The sequence below is a fragment of the Cavia porcellus genome, unplaced genomic scaffold (assembly GCF_034190915.1).
Source record: "Cavia porcellus strain 051 isolate PalLab524CR breed Dunkin Hartley unplaced genomic scaffold, mCavPor4.1 scaffold_26, whole genome shotgun sequence".
In the NCBI taxonomy this organism is placed as follows: domain Eukaryota; kingdom Metazoa; phylum Chordata; class Mammalia; order Rodentia; family Caviidae; genus Cavia; species Cavia porcellus.
The window spans coordinates 41,834,576-41,853,530 of record NW_026947509.1 but is presented as its reverse complement, the minus strand read 5'-3'; the positions used below and the strand labels follow the sequence as shown (position 1 = coordinate 41,853,530).

The 18,955-nt window shown below is 35.7% G+C and overlaps 1 protein-coding gene across 6 annotated transcripts in view; it reads right to left on the bottom strand.

Moving 5' to 3' along the window:
* Nucleotides 1-6,324: 6,324 nt before the first annotated feature.
* Nucleotides 6,325-18,955, bottom strand: part of Nbeal1 (neurobeachin like 1) — a 177,170-nt gene continuing 164,539 nt past the window's right edge. For 4 of the 6 annotated variants that reach the window (XM_063237278.1, XM_063237280.1, XM_063237283.1 and 1 more), the window contains one exon: nt 16,105-17,004. In XM_063237278.1, the coding sequence (XP_063093348.1) occupies nt 16,728-17,004 (277 nt within the window). In that variant the 3' untranslated portion in view covers nt 16,105-16,727. Of the gene's footprint in view, nt 13,747-16,104; nt 17,005-18,955 lie in introns of those variants that run through there. The other 2 variants (XM_063237279.1, XM_063237281.1) reach the window with 1 other exon arrangement.

Here is an 18,955-nt window from a genome sequence, read left to right as displayed (position 1 = left end):
AGATTCAAGATGGGGGCTGGGGATTTAGCTCAGCAGCACAAGTGCCTGCCTTGCAAGCAGGCAGTCGTGAGTTCAATCCCCAGTACCGATTTAAAAAAAAAAAAAAAGATTCAAGATGATTGAAAGGAATGGGAGTAATGCACATCAAAGAATATACAGCATCACACCTAATTTGACAGCTGCTTCAAGGCCATCAAGTCCTTGTAGAATTTCTGTTAATAACTGGGAGGCAACATTTTGGAACTAGCCATTCATAGTGTGAGCAGTTTGGACTGACTGCGTCAAAACAACTGCTACATTCACCACAGTAGCATCCAATGCAGTAGCTACCTATGGTAATAGTTGTAATCAGAACACCTAGAAAGCACTTTTGTTTGCTATGTTCAAGTGCTGAGGTAATTTGTTCAAGAGCAGAATTTCTCATCCACTCAAGTGAGATTGGTGGGGAGGCATGCTTCAGTTTGCTGCCTGAGGGCCATCATATATGTACTAATTATCTGAGAAATATTATTATTTGTAATACACAGCCAGGTGGCATTGATGGACAAGGAGATATTAAGTGCTATAAAGGGTCTGTAATGACAACTTGCAGAAATGGTATTCAGTAATTTGGGTTCCCACTTAATGGGGGCTAGAACATATGGAAAAGAAGTGAAGATTATAACATGGTCAGAAGTATCATGTAAGTAATCCATCTGAGGTTATCTGTATTGATAATTACCAATTCTAATAAAATGAGGGAAGATGGGAATAACTAGGTGCCAGAGGGATTTCTTGATAGGGAAAACTGCCTGACTGAGCTTAACAAAGGTCTAGCATGCCCAGGTTTCCATGAAGGTGGGCTACCACAGTAATTAAAAGGCAAAACATAATTCCAAGCAGAATTGAGCTGTAATGTCATCAAACTAGGAGGTCTCAAATTTTCTAGGGTCAGATTATAAGCAAGGTGAATAATGGAGAGGTTAGTGGACTGACATGCATTCCACCCTAAATCTATGCCATCTTCTGCAGGAATCCACAGATAGGAATATACAGGAATATTGTTTTTGGGATGTGCCTGCCAGATATGGAGGAACTTAGGATTCGAGCTCTGTAATAAAGATCTGATGATAGACTCTATTAGTACATGGATGGATCCAATGAAAATATGACTCATATTCATTAGGGGTGAAAGGGAGGACAATAAAAGCTATCAGTGACAGTGAGGACCAAGCAGAGGGGAATTCTTTAGTTAAAAAGTACTGGTCATGAGGTAATAAATGCCAGCTCACAGTGGCCACAATCTCTACCACAACCCGTTAGACAGTCAAAAGATACCTGAGTTCTGCCTGTATGAGGTGGCATTAGAGGAAAGAGGTGGCTTTGGATCTCCCCATGTAACTAAGTCAGACAGCAAGATAAGAACATGAGCCAAATAAGGTATGCTGCTTACATGAGGTATGTATGTCAGGAAACTCAGAAATGCAAGAATCCTTTTTACCTTTCTAACTTTGGAGTTGCAAATGACTTACAAGATCATTGCAAGAAACAAATTTTCATAAGTGAAGGGAAAATTCTTATGCAGCATCTTGGGAATGAAGGGAATTTTTTGCAGCATCTTGCTTGGTACCACATGGCAGGGACACTCAGCCTTTGCAAGAACTCAAAGGCATGTGGGTGATGAAACAGATGCAGTTCTTCTCCCCCAGTTAACAATTCTGTTGCGAACATCCTTTATGGGAACCAAGTGTTTTCTGCTATGGTGAAACCTTCTGAATACAGTTTTTTTCTTTTTTTTGTTTGGTATTGGGGATCGAACTTATGACCTTGTGCTCACCAGGCAGGTGCTTACACTGCTGAGCTAAATCCCCATGAATCACAGTTTTTAAAATTTAAAGTAGGGGGCCAGGGATTTAGCTCAGTGGCCTAAGTGGCTGCCTGGCAAGTGCAAGGTTGTGAGTTCAATCACTGGTACAAAAAAAAAAAGGTAAATAATGCTTTAGATATTGTTCTTATAGAGGGAGTTTCTCCATCATCTTCCCCATTTATCATTTTAATAAATGCGTCTCAAGGGGCCCATTCGCTTGTTCTACTATTGCTTGACCTGCAGGGTTATGAGGTAAAACTGTGACATGTCTAATATATCAGAGTTGAAAGAAAGCCCAAAGATAACTGGAAATATAGGTAAGTCCATTAGCAGTCTTAATTTTTTTTTTTTTTTTTTTTTGTTTTCTTTTGAGACAGGGTCTCGCTATGCAGTTCAGACTGCCTTGAGCTCACTTTGTAGCCCAGGCTGGTCTTGAACTCGCAAGGATCCTCCCACCTCAGCCTCCCGAGTGCTAGGATTACAGGCATGAGCCACCCGGTTTAGCAGTCTTTTTTTTTTTTTTTTTTGTCTTTTTCGTTTTTACCGGTACCAGGGATCAAACTCACGACTGCCTATTTGCAAGGCAGGCGCTTATGCTGCTGAGCTAAATCCCCAGCCTCCCCGGTTTAGTAGTCTTAATTTGTGAAGACAATCCCACTGCAGAAAAACATTGGTAAATAGCATTTAACGTGTTTTACTGTTTCACTATATACTATATCTATCTATCTATATCTATATCTATCTATCTATCTATCTATCTCTCTATATATATATAGAGAGAGACAGAGTAGGCATCAACAGAAACATGGATATATTTAAGTTGCCAAAAGATTCATGGTAAATTACGTGCATTTGCCAAATTTAGTTACTTTTAAAACCACACACTGACCCTATAGGTTTCTACAACATAAGTCAAATCAGCAACAATATCAAGGGTCTAATTAGGGAACGGTTATTTTTCTTTCAATCATGGTTGTTACAGAAGTTGAAACCCTGTAGAATGAAAATTTGAGAAAATTTGAGAAGGGCAATGTAACATAGCTTAACAATCATAACATCTTATAGTAAATGATATATGACATGGAGAAAATTATCTACATTTGTAGTAGAGTGTCATCTGAAAACAATGTATTTGTCTACAAGTGTATTTTATGCAACACTGTTTGGACTATTTAGCATGTGAGCATTCCCTACACAGAAAGATTACATAAACTTAACCCCTGAAAAGCATTTACATTCTTTGAGCCTTGGCTGGTTGGCTTATGTTGGAATGGTGTGTATATTTTATCAACAACTGTTGGAACAGAAGTAAGGAAAAATCAGATCTTTGAATTTAGAAGTTTATCATTGTGAGTACTTTTAGCCTGGGAAGTAACAATAGTATGAGATGGTTTTTAGCTTTTTATCTTGAAAGACCTGCACATTTGGGAAATATAAGTATGTTTAATATGCCATCAAGTCAGCAATCATGAGTGTCACAAACCAGGTTGGAACTGCCCAAGGAGGAAGCTTGTCTTGGTTTTTGCCATCGACCAGTGTAGGTGTCTTTGCTAGTCATGCAGAAAGGCTAATGTTTAATGTTAATCTCAGAAAGCAGAATTATAGTCTTCAGGTGGAGGCATTCATTAGACTGGATAGGGGCTGAGGCCTGAGGGGTAGCTGATGAGTGTCAGGGCTATAGCCACCGAATCTTCTTTGAGCAACAAGCAGCATATATTTATTTATTATTCTTATGTTATTGAAAAAAAGGCAAAGCAAAATTTCATAATAATAAGAGAATAACAATAGTTAATACACTGCATATCATCATTGTCAAAGTAGTTACTCAGAGCATGATATAGGCATAATAAATTCTCCAATTGATATTTACACAAACCTTCCTTTTCAATGAACAAAGAGATACTTTTCTCTCATTGCTGAGACAAAATACCTGGTGCCCAAAATGAAGAAAATAAAGGTCTATTTAGCTCACAGTTTGTGGAAGTTTCAGTCCATAATCTGCTGGCTGCAAGGCAGGGTGGCTTGGTACAGGTGTAACCTTTCATGGTGGCAGAAGACAAAAGCAACAATAACAAAAAGGAAGGAGTGCAGAGAGAAGACTCTTTCTGTCCCTAATATTGTATGTAGGCCACACCCATCCTGGGGTGGGGGCAGCACTCACACCCATAATCCCAGCATTAAATCATGAGTCATTCACAAACTCTAGGAGCCCATTGCACGGGGCTTTGGGGGGACATCCAGGCACAAACCATAATATCCACCAACAGCTTCTTAACATACTTAAATCTAGTTTTGCCATTATGGCTCCTTTCCCTTTATACATTGGTAGGGAAACATCAGCAAACAAAATCCTCACATTAAACGTGGGACACTGTGTCATATGCCTGTAATCCTGGCACTTGAAAAGCTGAGGTAGGAGGATTGTTGAGTTTGAGATCAGTCTGAGCTACTTAGTGGGTTCAAGGCCAGCCTGAAATACACAAGACTCACTCATCTGTATCTGTTTAATCTATCTACATCTCTATACTTACAGCTTTTATTATATTCTTTTCTCTCTTACTGTAGTATTTCTATGCCAAACTTGGCTGCTGTCACGTGGTTGTATAGTGCCTCCTTTTAGGAGCTCCAGTGGTGTAATCAGTCAAAATGCGATACTAACCCTAACCCCTAAGTATCCCTTTCCTTTTTTCCTGTGTTCTCAGGTTGTTAGTGAAAATTTGGCTGCTTGCCAATAATCAAAATTTTTATATGCACTAAAGCAATGAAAGAACAAATTAAGCCTGTAATTGTAGTCTAAGAATTTACAAAACATAGTATCTATTTTAAGCATATTGAACAAAAACAACTCAAATTGGAAGCCAAAATAAACTTACCAGTGAAGATTTTTAACAATGTGATTTGCACATTTAGGAAATGGTAGTTTGTCCCACAGACCATCTCCAGCAATGCTCCAGGAAGAATTTTTTCTTGTCTTTGTTTTCAAAGACCTAGAATGTGTGTTTTCAGTTGGTCTTTTTTTTTTTTTTTTTTTTTTTTCTTTTTCCTTTTTATCGGTACCGGGATCGAACTCACAACTGCCTGCTTACAAGGCAGGCGCTTACGCTGCTGAGCTAAATCCCCAGCCCCTTCAGTTGGTCTTTATGACTCAGTTTTTTAAAAATCTCCTGTAATGCAGGTTTTATGTGTACTCCGAGAGCCACTTTCCTATACATTTAAGAAGCAGTATTTTTACTTTAAAAAACTTAAGATTTGGCACATGAGCAAGGTTATTTTGTTGTTGCAAAGTGTCTGTTTTATCTCCTCCTGTGTGGGTTTCACCGTCTTCAGAACCAGTCTCAGATATTCTGGGGCATCTCCAAAAATTTTATACCTCCAGTAAGAGTTCCAGCTGATCTGCATATTCCCCCCCCGCCCCCCCCCCCACAAAATTTGGTGTTTACTTCTAGGTCATCACTGTTTTCTCAACCTCTTATTAATACAGTGAACCTCTCACATCTGCATATCCTTATCTTTCCATCCATAAATGCTTTGATGTATTTTAATGACATTCTTGCGAAACATACTTTAACAGAATGTGAAGCTATGTTTGAGGCTGAATAATTAAACCCTTCATCTTCCTGTCATATGCATCTGAAAGATTCAACACATTTTCTTTCAAAATTCATGTTAAAAGATTTGGGCTGGGGCTGGGGCAAGGCTCAGCAGCACAAGCATCTGCCCAGCAAGTGCGAAATTGCGAGTTTGATCCCGGGCATGTGCACACATACACAAAGATGTGGGCTATCCCTCAGTGATGAATAATGTAAGATGGTTATTTTCAAAAAGATTTAATTTTTTTTTGTCTTTTTCATTTTTATCAGTACCAGGGATCGAACTTACGACTGCCTGCTTTCAAGGCAGGCGCTTATGCCGCTGAGCTAAATCCCCAGCCCCTAAAGAGACTTAATATTATCGGTCTGAGTAATAATTCACAATTTCTCTACAGCTTTCCCTTTACTTTCCCAATATCTACAGCATTATAATTAAATCACCTTTCTTTTTTTCTTTTTTTTTTGGTACCAGGGATCAAACTCATGACCTTGCGCTTGCCAGGCAGGCACTTACATCACTGAGCTAAATCCCCAGCTCCTTTAAACTATCTTTAAATCAATGACTTTTAGAAAATACACTAATGCTAATTAAATAATTTTACAATAATTGATTGTAAAATTGATTGTTTAATCATTTTAAATTTAATAGTGAATAAAATAAATTGTGGTGTTTCAACTTTGTTTGACTTTTTGGTTTTTGTTTTGTATTCTGAATAACTTTTTAAGAATGATACAGTATAAAACTATGGCTATTTTAATATGAAATTTTTTTCTATAAAATAAAAAAGCCCCCCCCCATAGTGTATTGAATTTGTATACACAAAGAATTTAGGCAAGGCTAACTTGTATTCAGAATCTATAAATTAAAAATTTTAAGTCAACTAAAAGTAATATTATCTTTTTATTTTATTCAATTTCATTTTTATATATGAAGGTAATTTATTATGTACAAACAAAATACATTCTTAAAAACGTTTAGAATATAAATTTCCAAGGTATTAAAAAAGTGCAAAATTTTCAGGTATTTTCAATCATATTATAGAAAACAAATCAAACATTAACTTCATATACACACATTATTTTTAAAACACCACTTCATGTAACAAAACATACATCCATTTAAATTTAAAAGAATGAAGAATGTATTGCACCAAGCTAACAGTATCTTCCTTATGAGAATACTAATTAAGATTATTTACACATCTGTAAGTCTAAAAACTTGCTTAATTTTAAAACCTTTGTTGTTATACAAATACCCAACAAATCAGTTTGCACAGTCAATGGTTTGATATAAGTAAGTTTTAATACTCTCTTTCATGGTCAATTCTAGTAGAATACATGAAAAGGAACATTTAAGGATACATATACAACTTTTTTTGAATTCCTTAAATATTTAAGCAGCAGCACAATTTCCAAATATTTTGACAGTTCTCTGTGCAGCTAACCATTCTGAACTATGTGACACATATATTCAAGACACGCCACCCTCCATCAAAAATGTGGTCTGGGTCCCAGAAAAACTGGCAAGAGATTAGTCAGATATGCTCAATGCTGTTCTGATTCAATGGATTCTCTTCTATAGCAATGAATCCCACAGAAAATGGCCAGATATCTGATTACTTCTAATTTTTTCCCACGAAGTGTATAAATTATCAGGCAGTTGGGGGAAGGAAAGCCGAGTATCTGAACAGAACATAGCAGACATGCAGTTTTCTAACAAGTTCTCTTATGTGAAGCTAATGATAAACAGAAATGTTTGGTGATAGTGTTTACGAATCAGTTGTTACAAAAAAAGCAGGACAGGAAAGAACAGTCTGAAAAGATCTTCTAAGAGTGAGATCTATTGTAACATACCACAATTTTGGGAGAAGCGTAGAAACCATTATAATGAAGTCACTAAAAATTTACCTAAGTAATAAAATTTCCAAGAGAAGAAATAATCTTATTTTTGTAACCCTTAAATAAGAGACCAATTGGCCAAAGTACTTTTCAGTTAAATGTGCCTCCTGGCGTGTCTCCATTTATTTCTGTTAGCTTCTGAAGAACAAAATAATTATGTCTGTTATGATAAGGTTTTTTCCCTTCAAAATACAAGAGTAGCCACCATGAATTTGTATGCTGAGCGCACTAAATGTTAAAACACATTATTTAGTGTGGGAAATGTTACCAAAAGAAAGAACATCAAAACCAGCATTTTAAAGTTGACTAGGTAGGACCCTATCAGAGAACCTTTAATTTGAAAACACCTTAAGTTGAAACAAATTACCAAAATCAGATTTTAAAAAACTGGGAGAAGTATTAAGAGTTTGTATTTTAATCAGTAAAAGCTTTTGATCTCAGCTAAATTCTAACTCCTCTTAGTCTCACATTACAATGTTCCATTTATAATAGCATTATAAGCAGTTAATCATTTGGTGTACTCAAAAATATCAATAAATAAATTTAAATGAATGGAAACATACACACTCATTTTAATTAACAGTAAACTTTGAAATACACACACACACACACACACACACACACACACACACACACAATTTTTTTTTTTTTTGAGTCAGGGTGTTGGTATAATTTCCAGGTTGATCTCCAATGCTTGAGCTCAAATGATACTCATGCCTCGGCCTCCTGAGTAGCTGGGATTGTCACCATGCTTTGGGTAAGTAGTCTTTCAAGTGACTAAATTATGTTATTATTATTTTTATGGTCATTAGCAAAATTGTTTCTAAGATATGAAAATTATACCATGAAAATGTTGAATTAGTGACCTCATACTTGTTCTTTTGCTGAGAAGATAAGTATTACTGAATTTGCATCTTATCACTAACATCATTGGCTTCGTATGTACAAATTCCACAAGGTGTTTGGAAGCCATCCACAAATAAAAAATCCCAGTAGGACAATCTGTGTCTGATGAATTACTACAATCTATTTTTTTGAGACCGGATCTTATTATGCAGTTTAGGCTGGCATTGGGCTTACTTTGTAGCCCAGGTTGGTACCTTATAACTTGCAACAATCCTCCTGCCTTAGTCTAGTGCTGCCTAGTGCTAGAATTACAGGAGTACATCACCATGCTCGGCGAATTACTTCAATCTACCAGAAAAGCATTTGATAATAAACCCAATGAAGCCACTTTTATGGAAGCCACTTTTTTTTTTTTTTTTTAGACAGGATGTCACTATATTGTTCAGGCTGGCCTCCATGGGGTGGGACAGGCATGCACCACCATACTTGGATTTACAAGGTTCTTATGTTACCTAATTGAGGTATATAAAATATTCATTGATAGTTATTAGGAACTAATGTTACCAAACAGATGCTTTTTTGGAGACAAATTGCTATTTCTACCTAAGAAAGGTTCTAAGGAGTTCATAAGAATAATGCAGTTGTAAAGAAGATTTGGTTGTTCCTGTACATGGCAACAAAAATAAGGCAATTCTAAGCGAAGCCCAAAATGTTTCTCAGGATAATAACACTATTGTCAAATAAGTCTAATATTAGACCTGGATTCTACACAGACACAAAACCATGGACTTAATTCTTATGGTGGAAAATATTTTAAGATGTATAATCCTGAGATACTTTTTTTTTTTTTTTTTGGTACCAGGGATGGAACTTACCACCTCACGCTTGCCAGGCAGGCGCTTATGCCACAAAGCTAAATCCCTAGCCTGAGATACTTTTTATACCAAGAATATCAAGTAGAGATTTTTTTCTCCTAAAACACGAAGTACTGCTTAGAAATTATGTGTAGGTAGTTCATGTGTGCATGTGTGCACACACACACACACACACACACACACACATATGCTCACATTATTCTCAGTACTGGGGACTGAATCTGGGACTTTGAGTATGCTTGGCAAGCACTGAATCAGTGAGTTCTATTGCTAGTCCTTTAGAAATAGAACCTTGTTCAGCTGCCCAGGCTGTCCTTCAACTTTAGATCCTCCTGCCTCAGCTTCCCAAATAGCTGGGATTGCAGGGATGCATTATTACACCTGACAATGGATATTCACCAAACTCCATGGACAAGACTGATCTGCAATCTAATTAGGAACCACTGGCCTATGCGAAGGCTGAGGCAGGACAACCACCAGGAGTTCCAAGGCAGCGTAGGCTACCCAATGAGTTCAAGGCCAGCATGGACTATATAGAGATAACCTGTCTCAAAAAATACAATAAAACAAAACAAACGAGATATAATGGTGCTGCCTATAATAGCATTTGGGCTGAGGCATGAGGGTGGCTGCAAGTTTGAGGCCAGCTTTAATTACATAGTGAGAGCCTGTCTCAAAACAAAAAACAGCAAAACATAACAGAAACCACACACACATAAAAACCCACTGGTAACCCTACACTGTTGTCTAATGGCATCAGGAAAAACACTATTACAATTCTGACTAATCCAGGAAAACTCCAGAGAACAATGTTACAGGTAAGATCAAGTTTGAAACAGACTACTCAGTATATATGATGCATATATGAATTAGGAAAAAAGAATATTGAGGATGGATATTTGTGTTAAAAATAAAGAGTGCTCAGTTATTGGGAAAGAACAATTGTTGATGAGAATATTTTAGGGCAAACTATGAGTCTAGCTTGAAAATGAAGACAGATTAGATTTGAAAGCAAAAACATAGTGCATTTCTTATATCCCACTCAAAAACTATCCTAAAGACATATTTAAGAACCTATGAGCTAGGCGTGGTGGCTCATGCCTGGAATCCCAGCACTCAGAAGGCTGAGGCAGGAGGATAGTTGTGAGTTTGAGACCAACCTGGGCTACAAAGTGAGCTCAAGGCTAGCCTAGAGACTGCATAGAGACTCTGTCTCAAAAAAGACAAAAACAAAACAAAACAGCCCTGAAAGAATTTATTTAAGAATTATTAGCAGGGGATTTAGCTCAGCGGCATAAGCACCTGCTTTGCAAGTATGAGTTCGATCCCTGGTACAAAAACAAAACAAAATAAAACAAAATAGATCCATGTATTGTAGACAGCTAACATCTTTAGATACACACACACACACACACACACACACACACACACACACCACTGTGTTATATATATTACATTTACATTTCATATAGTTTGCTTTTATCTTTACAAAGGAAAGGCGATAAAGGCAACACATTTTATAAAGATATGAAAGGAGCTAATTACCTCGATTAAAATACATTCTTTTTGTTTTGTGTTCTGTATTCTGAGTCTGTGTCTCACTGGTCTATATTGCCTTGAACTTGCTGTGCGATCCCAGGCTGGCCTTGAGTGTATGAACCTCCTGCCCAAGTATCCAAGCTAAATCCCTAAATCCCTTACAAAGTTTTGATTCATAAAGAGTTGCCTCAGTGCCGAGGATACAGTTCAGAGGCATAAGTGCCTGCCCAGAAAGCATTAGGTCCTGAAGTCAATTCTCAGTAATGAAAAAAAAAAAAGAAAAGTTGCCTTTCAAAATCAGTATGTTAAATAGTTGCCTTTCAAAATCAGTATGTTAAATACAAGCAGGCCACGAACCCAGTCATGCAGGCTCTGCTGTAAACACAGACCACAGGAGATGGCTCTGGCATCACGGTACAGCCCAACACTGCAAGTGAGAAAAATGGCAGCAGCAAACCTGCCACGGGCAACACCTCCCTCTCATGAAGTGTAGTGTCTCTACTGACTTGCTGACTTTGTTTTTCATGGTGGTAGTGGGGCTTGAACCCAAGGCTCTCAATGAGCTACATCTCAAGCCTTTTCTTTACTTTGTAAAGATTTTGTTAAATCATCAAATTGCCCAGGCAGGGCTTGGACTTGTAATCCTCCTGTCTTCCAGTATCCTGGGAGGATTACAGATCCTGGGAGGATCCTCCCAGGATACTGGAATTACAGATATGGGCCACTACATTGGCCTACGAGATAATTTTTCTAACATAAATTCCTGAACTCAGCAAAGGAAATTTCGGGGGCTGGGGATTTAGCTCAGTGGCATAAGTGCCTGCCTTGCAAGCAGGTTTTGGTGCCAGGGATCAAACTCATGACCTCACGCTTGCCAGGCAGATGCTTGCCAGGCAGGCACTTAGGCCACTGAGCTAAAGCCCCAGCCATACACCAATTGATTTTAGTGTTATTTACCTAAAACAAATCTTTTTCTGAATAAGAGAGGATTTAATTTATTAGAAAACTAAACTTTTTATTAGTCTTGAGTCATAACAAATCAAACTATTCTAAAGGTACCCTAAAAAGAATTTTATTTCCTTTATTTCCTAAAATTTTTTATTCATTCATAGGATTATAAAGAAAAGGGTACTGGAAATTACGCTCAACAGGAAAGAGAAAATGCAAAAGGAAAACTCTCTCCAAGATTCATTTAAGAAAAAAACTGAATATAAGGAAATCTATGATATGTAAAATACATTATTCCTATTAAGACACTACTATCATACAAAAAGTATTTTTTGTTTGTTCGTAGAACCTTTAAGAAATTTAATCAATTTTTTCCTGACAAAGTATTCTACATAAAAAGTAACTGCAGGAGTTCACAAACCCCAAGCCCATGGAATTGCAAAGGAATAACCCTGGTACTTGTAAAAGCTCTCACTTCAAAAGATGATTTTATAAAACAACTAGGCTTGCACCGGGGATATAGCTCAGCAGCACAGCACCTGCCTGGCAAGCGCAAGGTCAAGTTCAACCCCTGGTACTAAAAAATAAAATAAATTTTTTTTTTGTCTTTTTCATTTTTATCAGTATCAGGGATTGAACTCACGACCGCCTGCTTGCAAGGCAGGTGCTTATGCCGCTGAGCTAAATCCCCAGCCCCAAAAAATATAATAAAAATTTTAAAAACCTAGACTTAATAATCTCTTTGAACTCCAAATAAATAATTCAGTCTTTTACTATAAGATCTTGAATAAAGAAGCATAACACAATACTTAGCTACCTATAAGACTAACTGTAATCCTAAAAGTTGTACATAACATGAAATAGAAGTGTTTTTTTTTTAAAAAAAATACTTTTACAGCCAGGTGCACTGGTACACATCTATAATCCGAGCATTTAGGAGGCTGAGGCAGGAGGACTGTTAGGACTTCAAGGCCAGCCTGGAGTACAAAGTAAGACCCTGTCTCAAAATAACCAACTGACCAACCAATCAACCAAACAAAAAACCCCAGAAATTAAATTATCTAAACGATTACTTTAAGTTAGGTATATCTTTTCAGTTCATCCATCAATCACACAGATATCCTAGGTAAGAAAGCAATACATTTGGGTAAAGTTAATTTTTCAAATTTTCAGAGTAAATACAGTATTTGCTTAGCAAAGAAAAAAGCCAAGAAATTTTGAATGTTGCAGTTGTAAACTATGCTACAAGTGATACTTAAAATAACCACTGTTAAAATAACTAGCATTTTTGCTTAAATATACTATCATGATAACTATCCATAAAATGAATCATTAGCTTCTCTTTTTCCTACTCAACTTGTATTATTTAAGATAATACAACTCAGACTTTCATCAACAACATGTTAAGCAGTAGGGGAATGAATCACTGTACCAGTTTAAATATTTTTATTTTAATCTTACCATGTCTCCTGGAATTATTTTCATGAGTACTGAAAATTGAAATGTGCAACAGATGCATTAAAAATTATTACCGCCAATGAAGAGATTAATAATTTTTTAATGTGGTAGTTAGGAAAAAGGAAAATGATTATCTAAAGCACATTTAGAAAGCCACATTTCTCAGCCCATTGTCTGTACACTTTTTTTGGTCCTGCAAATCAAACTCAGGACCTCGTGCTTGCCAGGCAGGCACTGTGCCACTGAGCTATATTCCTGGCCTCTTTTACTAGAAATACCTTAAATTTTGCTACTTTGGATAGTAAGTGAATTGAATCTAGTTTCATTTTGAACAGTATTTTTAAGAATGGGTCTAACGGTTTTTAGGTATGGGCCATCAAATTAAATCAAATGTAGTTTATGAAATCCATCTTAGTACAGACCAACAATTGTTTAATACGAAAGGATTCATTAACACTACCAGAATTGCTGAAGGTAGATTATGTACCCTACGTAATTACACACACTATACCAAATTGTGGCAAACTCTAAGAGTTTTTCATAGATAAAAAACTTCAAAGTGTTTTGAAGAGTTGAGAGATGTGGTCAAAGTGACAAAGCAATAAATCAAGTTTCAGTTATCCACAACAGCAGATGGAAATAATCACTTGGAATCTTGAGTATTATATTCGGTTTCTCCAGCTGAAATCTGGCTGAGTCGCTTGCTAGAGCCCCACAATTTTCGAGAAAGCTGACCTGAACGCATCTGTTTAAAGTAATCCAGAGAAATGAAAAACAGATGTTAAAGAAATAAAATAAAATCATTATATGACATTGATTTTGCAGAATAAACAGGTCTTGTTAGCAAATCATTGATGTTTTAAAGATTCTTGATTAATAATAAAAGCTTCTGATTACATGTTTTAGTTGAAATGGCTCATGCCAATTTATAAATCTAAAAATAAAATTTCCCAGTTATGTCAAAATTATCAAAATTATTTAACAAAAATATATATCACTTATTGAACAAGTCATTTGCCAAATAAGATACATAAGTTCGGACAGTTTTTTTTCTGGTACTTGGAGTTCTATTAATGTCAAACATAAAGAAGTAAAATAATGTTTTGATGAAAATAAAGTAATTTTGAATATTTTGATATAAGAATTTTAAAAATCAGTATTTAACAACAGAATGATTAAAAGTAGTTTAGAAAGCAAGAACAGTATAAATCCTTTGGTGGGAAGAATCACAGGTGGTTCATCATTAAATCTGCACTACTACCTCATCACCCTTTCCAGTAAATATCAAACATTAACTAAATGTCTTTCAAATGTGATTAATGTCTTTTAACAGTGCTTATAAATCTAAGTGGCAAAACCTCCTGCATGACTTGTAATCTCTTTCCCAAGATTTACTTCTGTTTTTGTGGTACTGAGAATTGAACCCCAGTGGCACTGAGCCCCATCCACAGCCCTTTTTTATATCCTTACATCTGAGGTAGGATTTTGCTAAGTTGTTCAAGCAGATCCTTCTGCCTCAGGCTCCCAAGTTAGTGAGATTATAGAATAGTTTGGATTCTCGGTGTGACCCATTAGGCCTGGTCCAGCGACAATTTAATGTTTCCTAGATATTCCTTGGCTACCCTGCTCAAATGGCTACTTTTCTAGGGTACATGTATCAGATAATTAAAGATAGCTTCATAAAAAGTCACCAGTGGCTCTGGATGCTTCTTTTACATTTTCATTTCCAGATATATTTTCTAAAATATTATTTTCATTAATCTATTACTACCCTATCATCTAATTTTTTTTTTTTTTGTCTTTTTCCTTTTTATCGGTACCGGGGATCGAACTCACGACTGCCTGCTTGCAAGACAGGCACTTATGCTGCTGAGCTAAATCCCCAGCCCCATATCATCTAATTTTATATAGATGAATTTCACACTGACAAAGTAATATATAGAACTGGTACACGATTTAAAATATACATTAAGATTTTTATGATTTAGATGAAAAAATAAAACTTGTTAGTTAACAGTGGCATATGTCTGTAATCCTAGCTATGTGAGAGACTAAGGCAGGGAGATCACAAGTTTGAGTCCCATCTGGGTAACTTACTGAGATTCTGTCCCCAAAATTAAAAGAAGGCCTGGAATGGTGGTGTACACCTCTACTTTGAGCACTTGGGAGGCTGAGGCAAGAGGTTTGCTGAGTTTGAGGCCTGCCTGGGATACACAGTGAGTTCAAAGTCAGCCTAAGCTACACAGTGAGAGCCTCTTTCAAACAAACAAAGAACAAAAAGGGCTGAGTGGTAGAGACTCGCTGGGTTCAATCTTGAAATACAAATTTCTTTTAAAGTACTAATCTAGTTCATATTTTACATGGTCACAGTCAAAATGAATTATATTTTGTTATGAAAGATTCTAAGTGTTCAATTTACTAAAGTAGATCCGTAATTCAGGTGATATAGGCAAAGATGTAAAACAGATTAAAAAATACTTTCACTTACAACTTATACACAATTCAGAGTAGACTACATAAATCTTATAATAATCTTATAATAAATCTTATAATAAAGGGAAATGACCTAACTTACTTGTAAATATTAAAAAACATTAATTTAGGCCTATGAAACCCAGCTGCCCTGCTCAGGTATTTTTTCTAATATATTTTTAAAATGTATTCAATAATGGTCTTTTCTATAAAAAATTTAATAAGATCAGAAACTGAAGGGGCTGGGGATTTAGCTCAGCGGCATAAGCGCCTGCCTTGCAAGCAGGCAGTCGTGAGTTCGATCCCCGGTACCGATAAAAAGGAAAAAGACAAAAAAAAAAAAAAAAAAAAATCAGAAACTAACAAACTTACCTAATGGCAGGCAATTAAAAATGCATTTGAGAAAATGACAGAAAGTAAAACACAAAAAGTAAGTCTGAGTAGAGATTTTATGCAATTCTCACATTAGCAGGAGACAGGTAGGTATGATTTTGGCAATTCATTGATCAGGAAACTTGGTGTTAAATGAGAACATGTTTAAATATTTTAAATATAATTGAAATACTGAGCTGTAAAGCTGCTGTCAATGGAGGGTTGTTACATCTGAAATTAAATGTTATAATCACTTAAGTTTAATTTTACTTTTTTAATCTTGAAAAAACAGTTCAAGAAATCCTAAAATATTTATTAAAAAGGTTCTTCTGTCTTGTCAGACTTATTAACAACCACTGTGTGTCAATACAATTTTCTCTTAAAATAATTTCATAGATGTGATATTAGATATTAGATATTACAAAAGACCACTGACTCCAAAACACTTACAATGATTAATATAACTCTATGTAAGAAATTTCTTAAAAGAACCAGTACATTACTTGGAGGTCAGCCACTTAGTTCTCGAAGACGTAAGAGCTAGATTTATTTCATCTTAATATTTGGTAACTGATAAATTATTAGTAAGTAGATTTATAATTATGGGAAATTCACTGAGAATTATGATTTTACAAATAGATGTATGATCATGTTATATATATATATATATATATATATATATATAAATTAAGCAGCTTCATTGTCTGAGTTGATAATTTTTTAATAAAGGTTTTTATATACTAAAAACCCATGTAGTGGGTCTTGAGTCTAGATCCCAAATAAAAGAATTTTGTTCATATAGAGTGGAAGACAAAAACCAAATACGTGCTTTTGACCATTAACATGAACGTCACTGTTGAACAACAGCTTTATCTTCTGTTTTCATTTATTGTCCTTTGAAAAATCAAACTTGCTTTTTAACTTGTTCATCCATAATGGCGACTTCTGAGTTAGCTGGAATAAAGGAGAAGCAAAGGAATCCCCAACAGTTCGGGAAATGAAATTCATGGCATTAGGTTTTACCTCGGCTGGCTTGCCGACACCCACTACTATCAACTTGCCGTCTTCTAACCCTACTAGAATGTGGCTGCATTCCTTAGTCACACAAATGCAGTGGATTGGCAATCGCATGTCTAATGCTGTAATGCTGACATTCAAACTAGAAGAGAAATAAAGAGGACAAAATTAGATGCATATATTCTGGAACCACAATTTTTATTCCTGAAAAATAACAATGATAATCTAGAAGTGATTCAGATAAGGCCCACATTTACAGTATTACTTAAAACACTGGATAGATCTTTAAAAATTTTTAAAAAATATTCATTTATTAATAATTCATTAAAGTAGCAATAAACCCATTAATTACAAATGAGTTTCATTAAAAAACTATATTTTCCAAAACTAAAAATATGTATTAAGAAGGTAGCACTGCAAATTAATATATTTTGCAAATTAATGTCCAGCTGGATTCATATATTTGCTTCTTATTTAAATTGGTTGCCATGTTTGTTTGTTTGTTTGTTTTTGGTTTCCATGATTTTTTACTTTTGAAGCATACAAAAATATTTGGACTCATACAAATTTTAAGAAAATGGAAGAGTATGTTAATAGCTTCCTCTGAAAACTGAAAATACATGTTCTTTTGTGATGCTTTACTCCAATTGTGGCTTCTTAGAAGGTAGTCGAACTGTCCAGCAGAAACCATGTTGATTAACATCTGTACTTTGTTACAGTAGAAACCGGTGACCTACCAGCAGTTTGAATACATCTTTTGGGTATACACATGATTTGATCTCTTGAATCCTCTGTGCCTGAGAGATCTTTTCCCTAGTCTTATATGCTTCTCTAATAATCAAATAAATTGACACAGAGCTAAATCCCTGGCAATTAAACAAAATATTAATAAAGCATTCATCAAGCTAATATGTAAATTTTACACCTGAAAATTTCCTAAGAACTTTATACTTACTCAATTTCCCAATTATTATTACAGCCCCCCATGTTAAATGTATGTGTGTTTAGAGAGGGTTTCATGATGCATCCCCAGGGAGGTCTAAAACGCTTGGACTCGAGAAATCCAACCTCCTACTTCAGCCTTCTGAGTAGCACAGACTACAGTTCTGTGCCACCTTGCCAGGCTTTAAATGCTCTATCTGATTCATCATGTATCTAAGGTAAAATTTACTGTCACTGACATAGAACTCCTCCTGGGATTAGAGGAAGATAAGAGATCAAAGAAGAAGAAAAACAAGTGGGATTCTATGTGGGTATTAATTAGACGCCTGTCTTCAGTGTCCTTCCTAAAACAGGCAGAAATAATGGTCTTGCAAAAGTTGTCATTCAGGGCTGGGGATTTAGCTCAGCGGCATAAGCGCCTGCCTTGCAAGCAGGCAGTCGTGAGTTCGATCCCCGGTACCGATAAAAATGAAAAAAGACAAAAAAACAAAAAAACAAAAAAAAGTTGTCATTCTCTGAACCTGAGATGATCAGGAGGCATTTGTACCAGTCTTGCCTTGACTGTACCTCTGAAACCTCTCACAGCACAGACAACATTCATGGCTGTCCCTGTGTCTTTGTGCTTTACTTTCCTGTCACCTCCAAAAGAAGGCCCTTCTTTTTAATCCCATTTCAATTCCTACTAATTCTTTACTAAAACTCCCGATACTCAGAACAACAGTAACTCAATGTCTTTTAAACTCCTTTTGCACATATAATTAATACCACATAATTTAACATTATGATGAAATTTTTCTAATTAGCATACAAATATTGCTATTTTCCTCACTAGTCTTAGTGCCCAGTAGGTCAGTTATTATGAGTATACATCACAGGACTGACTATATAGATGCTTTTATTAAATGCTCTTCATTTTGTCAATTAACAAGTGAGAGCTGCACAAGAATGGCAAAAAGCTCAAAAAGTGCATGCACATGTATGTACTTTTGAGATCAATACAACTGTTCTATTTGCTTTTTATTATATTCCATTTTGGTAAGTGTCTGTCCTTTAATCATCAGTGAATGAAGAAACACAAGATACACACATACACACACATGCCATTCTGGAGTAAACTATTAAGAGATTCATTGATATTTCTAATTTGAGAG